We start from the raw sequence: 5303 nt of genomic DNA on the forward strand, positions 1-5303 counted from the left end.
GCCTGTGGTGGTGATAATCTGTGGCGTGTTAACCCGTATTTGAGTCTGGGGCAAGGCCCTGGTGCCGTAGTGGGTACACATAGGGCTGTGAACTGTAAGATCAGGGACTCAACATCACCAGCCGCTTCTAGGGAGAAAGATGGGGCTTTCTACTCCTGTAAAGAGTTACAGTCTCAATGATTGGGCTATTGAATTGTATGATATGCTATGTAGATTATGTCCCAATAAAAGTGTTAAAAAAAAAAAGAGTTACAGTCTCAGAAACCCATGGGGACAGTTCTACCTCGGGTCACTCTGAATTGGTATCGACTCAATGGAATTGAGTTTGGTTTGTTTCCTTTGAGAGTGCTGTTATTTTGTGTCATAGGTCTAATATTTTCTTCTGCGAACTTTAAAGTCTTTGAGAAAATGTTGGATTTTAAGTTTAAATATTTTATTTATGAACCAAACAGAATTTTTTATTACAATGGCTCACGGTTCGCTTTAAAGAAAGCAAATCCATCAATCATCTTTTCATAAGGTACTTCTTGAAAAACCTTACACTTAAAATAGATAAAAACCGCATCTATACCATGCGTGTTCTTTCTTTGCCTTGAGTTTCAACATGGCTCACAACGAATGGCACTGCCTTTGTTTAAAATTTTAATAGTTTGCTCATTGGTGATTTTTTTTTTTTGATTGTTGTTGCCATCCTCAAGACCAGCAGTTCAAACCCACCAGCCAGTCCTTGGGAGAAAGGTGAGGCTCAGCAACCCGAAGGAGCAGTTCAATTCTGCCCTAGAGGGTCATTCCGAGTCAGCATCAACTCAATGCCATGGGTTTTATTCCCAGGTTATTATCATTTTTACTTTGAAATTCAACAGATATGATCCTTGGCCTCACCCTGAGCAGACTTGCCTCACGCAGAAATGAGCTCGCCACTGCCGTTCTCTCCCTTTGGGAATCCTCACTCTGCCTCTGGCCTCTGCTGCCATGCCGGGAAAGAGCCTGCTCTTGGCTGCACACAGGAGTGCCTGACCACGGCTGTCCTTCAGAGGGCGCTGTGGAGCCCAAGACGGCCAGGAGGGAGGAGAAGTGCTGGTGGAAATGGGCAGAGGGCCCAGTAGGACTTGCCTTTCTCTGGCAGCAGCGTGGTTATGAAATCATGGGGTTTCTGCTTGCCTTGCGGGCTGACATCAATCCATTACTCTTAAAAAAAATTAAAAAAAAGCCAGTCTGATCTCAGGCAGATGTTAATTAGAGCTAAGCTTCTCAGCCCCTGGGGGTGGTCATACACCCAGCATTTTGGATGGCATAGACACAGCTTCTGGGGAAAGTCTGTTTTCCTCCTGTGGCCCCAAGGGCCTAGGGGACTAGAAACGGCATCTCCATTGACATTTTAGACACAAATATTACATACGTCAATTCTCTAAAACAAGTTTAGACACCTTTCCTGAAGTGTCATCTTCCATCGACTCACCATAAGTCCCCGTTGCCCCAGGCCCTGCTTGCTGGGCAATGACGGTGGGGTGGGATGGGGCCGCATAAATGAGCCAGGATCTTGTCCCACCAACACTCAGACCCCGAGCGAGTGAGCCAGAGAGCACTTGAGTGCTTTCCTCACTGGAGGCTGTGCACTGCCTTGTCTTAGTAAGTTGAATGAATGGGCCAGTCTGTGTGGAACCGGAGAAAGGTTCAGAGCGTGGACACCAGGTGATTGAATGGCTTCTTTGGGTACCAGAGGAGAAACCAACAAGTCATGCTGTCTTTCCTGTGCAGTCCTAGCCCGCGTGCTCTCCAGATTCCAGGCACAAGATGAAAGGCTCTGGCCCTGCCCTCTGTCTGCTCGCTGCCACGCTCGGTCTCTTGTGCACACCCTCTGCCGGGCAGAAGACACTCCGTTTGGGAAGCTGTGTGATCTCCACCAACCTTCAGAAGATACAAAGCACGTTTTCTGAGATCCGGGACAGCGTGGTATGTAAAGAAGCCCCGCCCCTCCTTCAATGTGACTGCCTTTCTGCTTCTCCGCTTCTCTGTGTTTCTTTCCTGGCAAGCTCTGCTAGTGGGGAGGCGGGGGGCACAAAAAAGACGGGGCGCTCCTCTCCAGAAGGATGCATTCCCAACAGATAGCCCTAGTTCACAATTTAAACGTGTTTTGGAAAGGGACACTTCTCACGGGGCCTTGCCGGGGAGAGAGGGCCGTGTCTTTGATGTCTATGACCCTGGCGGTTGTCCCTAACCTGTCCTTTCTTGTCTCGCCTTCTTCTATTTAGCAAGCGGAGGACAGAAACATTGACACCAGAATCTTGAGCAAATCCTTATCTTTGCAAGACACAGAGGTATGTGCTTGGACCAGTTGAGCTGTGGGAGAGAGAGAGGACGGAGTGGGGGATCTCCATCCCAGTGGGTTCTGTTCCTGGCCCCTCCCAGCACATTCGTCCTCTTGTCAGCCTTCAGATCAGTGCTGCCTCCTCCGCCGCGTCCTGAGACTCTACCTGGAGAGGGTATTCAAGAACTACCAGACCTCAGATCCCCACACTCTCCGGAAGATCAGTAGTCTCGCCAACTCCTTTCTTACCATCTTGAAGGACCTCCGACTCTGTGTAAGGAAGGGTTTGGGGTGAGAGGATCCATCCAAGCACACAACTCTCGTAGCTTAAGAACCACACTCTCATTCCTATCCTAGTTTAGCGGCTGAAACAACAACTAAGTCCAAAAGTTCCAATGATCTGAGCCAAACCATGTGACCAAGTAATAGGAATCCAGTTGCATTGACCTTTGTGGATAGACTGTGCAGAAACACTTTGTAAGGACTGAAGAACTAGGTGATTGCTAGTTATTTGATGTTGTGGGTCATTATCTATCCTTCCGACGTTCCCCTGACTCTGCGGGTGAGCTAGCCCACTGTGTGCCGTGTGTCCTGTGTCAGCACACAGTTCATGGGCAAGTCAGGAGACGCCATCTCAGGACAGACTCTGAATAGGACCAAGGAGTCCAAGTCTCTCTTCCTGTGGGGGTGCAGGCTTGCTCTGGGGCGAGGTGCAGATGCCGAGGGGGTGGGGGTTCAGTTAGGGGAGCTGATGTCAAATTCTTCCAGAGCTGCTTGTTTCTATAAGGAGGAAATATGAGCTCCATATTTTGCCTAACAGCTGGACTTCTGTTCAAGCTGATGATCAGTATAATGACTTTAAACAGCTGCAAGGACTTCCTAAGGAGTGGAGTATCTATAGGGATGTGAGAGAAAGCATAGCATCACCACTTACTTCATATCAAAGGGAAGGGCAGAATTGAACATCTTTAAGAAGTCTCTCATTCTCTGGTTCCTTTTCAGCATGACCGTAAGACATGCCATTGCGGCGAGGAAGCAGCGGAGAAATACGGCCAGATCCTGAGTCACTTCGAAGAGGTACCTGCAGTTTGGGCCGTGGCTGGGATGGGTGTGTTTTGAGAACTGTGTTCATTGAGGGGAAGGATGTTCACACTGGTAGACATTCTGCAACCCTGAGGTTAATAGCTCTTTAAGGGCATCTGCTTTTAGCCAGGGGATGCCCTTTCCGGCTCAAGTAGGGTGCTTCCCTGGATGGTGCCCTGGGAAATGGAAGGGAAGGGTCAGGCTTCCACCAAGTCACTCCCAAGATTTCTGGATCCTCCAGATGCACAAACTGAAGACAAGAGTTTTCCAGTAGTCACACACTACCACACACCTCTGAAACACTCCCAAACTCACACACGTCCGCGCCATGCTGTTTCTCACCCCCTTGCCTTTGCAGTCTGACAGGAAGGTCTGGCACTGAGCCCTCGCTGACTAAATCTTACTCATCCTGGGAATCACTTGCAGGAAGGTACCGGCTGCCTTCCTCAGTCAGGTGCTTCTCTGCCCTCCCATGGCGACTCCACTAGCCTTTCTTTTCTTTTAAAAATCATTTTGTTGGGGGCTCGTACAACTCTTATCACAATCCATACATTCATCCATTGTGTCAGGCACTTTTGTACATTTGTTGCCCTCATCATTCTCAAAACATTTGCTTTCTATTTGAGCCCTTGGTATCAGCTCCTCACTTTTCCCCCTTCCTCCCCGTTCCCCTCTCCCCTCTCCCCCATGAACCCTTGATAATTTATAAATTATTATGATTTTGTCATATCTTACACCATACGACATCGCCCTTCACCCACTTCTCCACTGTCCATCCCCCAGGGAGGAGGTTATATGTAGATCCTTGTAATCTGTTCCCCCTTTCTCCCTCACCTTTCCTCCACCCTCCTGGTTTCGCCACTCTCACCACTGGTCCTGATGGGTTCATCTGTCCTGGATTCCCTGTGTTTCCAGTTCCTATCTGTACCAGTGTACATCCTCTGGTCCAGCCAGATTTGTAAGGTAGAACTCCACTAGCCTGTCTAAATGCTTGCTTCTGCCAGACTCCCTTGTTGGTTGTCAGTGCCTTATGGGTAGGGATTATCCCACTCATCTCTGGATCCTTAGATCACCAGCCGAGTGCTTGGCATAAGAAATATTTGAAATATGCACAGTAGATACCACACACACACACACACACACACACACACACACACACACCACTTTATCTTCCATAAAGAAAGAGTCTAATTATTTTGATCTCTGTGATTTCAGTGCCTAGGGTTGTCATCCGCATTCTATTGCCCCTGAGCCCCAGGTCCTCTATGTAAGCCCAGGGTGCTAAGCTCAACCATCTTTCTTTTTCATGCAAAATCTTGAGGTTCTAGAACTTTTTTTTAAAGCTCTGTGCTATGTCAAGACCCAGAACACACTGGTCATAAGCCCCAACAGTGCTGCCAGTAAGAGGAGAGACTTCATCCCAAAGTGAAGATCTCTTTAGGAGTCACCAACCACATCACTGTGTCTCTTCCAGCTTGCTCCTCAGGCAGCTGTGGTGAAGACCTTGGGGGAGCTAGACATTTTCCTGCAATGGCTGGAGGAAACCAGCTAGGAAGACAGTGATGCGGCTGAATCGAGGGACTCCTGGGAAGATTCCAGGCTTCCGGACTCCTGGAGGCGCAAATCCAGACCACCATCTTCTGTGATACTATGTTGTGTGGATCCCTGTGTGTTTTATTTATTTATCACTTGCTTCCGTAGTATGGTTGGCTTCATGTATTCCCAACCTTACTATAGATGGTGGTTTGAGCAATATTTTTATACTATCTTTTCTACAGTTGGCTATATTTATTAGTTGGATATGATCATCATTTTTGTTTGCTATTTAACTTATTTATTTTTATATGCGAACAGTGAAACTTATTTATTATTTTTTTTAATTTACAAGATTGTATTTATCACCTGGCTAGAG

At 47.6% G+C, this 5303-nt stretch overlaps 1 protein-coding gene across 1 annotated transcript; it reads left to right on the forward strand.

Annotated features, from left to right (window-relative positions):
- The first annotated feature begins 1794 nt into the window (after positions 1–1794).
- Positions 1795–4943, forward strand: IL20 (interleukin 20). The gene is made up of 5 exons (XM_004700123.1): positions 1795–1953; positions 2253–2318; positions 2430–2582; positions 3311–3385; positions 4866–4943. The coding sequence occupies exons 1-5, from the start codon at positions 1795–1797 to the stop codon at positions 4941–4943; spliced, it is 531 nt and encodes a 176-aa protein (XP_004700180.1).
- The last annotated feature ends 360 nt before the right edge of the window (positions 4944–5303 follow it).

Source organism: Echinops telfairi, unplaced genomic scaffold (assembly GCF_000313985.2).
Source record: "Echinops telfairi isolate 266 unplaced genomic scaffold, ASM31398v2 ScPeMD7_7424;HRSCAF=8462, whole genome shotgun sequence".
Taxonomy (NCBI): domain Eukaryota; kingdom Metazoa; phylum Chordata; class Mammalia; order Afrosoricida; family Tenrecidae; genus Echinops; species Echinops telfairi.

What these genes read in the sequence shown, in the direction of transcription:
- IL20 (XM_004700123.1), top strand. Translation starts at nt 1,795, where the DNA reads ATGAAAGGCTCTGGCCCTGCCCTCTGTCTGCTCGCTGCCACGCTCGGT. An exon ending in TATCTTTGCAAGACACAGAG is followed by an intron (nt 2,319 to 2,429) that starts GTATGTGCTTGG and finishes TCCTCTTGTCAG; the next exon opens with CCTTCAGATCAGTGCTGCCT. An exon ending in TCCTGAGTCACTTCGAAGAG is followed by an intron (nt 3,386 to 4,865) that starts GTACCTGCAGTT and finishes TGTCTCTTCCAG; the next exon opens with CTTGCTCCTCAGGCAGCTGT.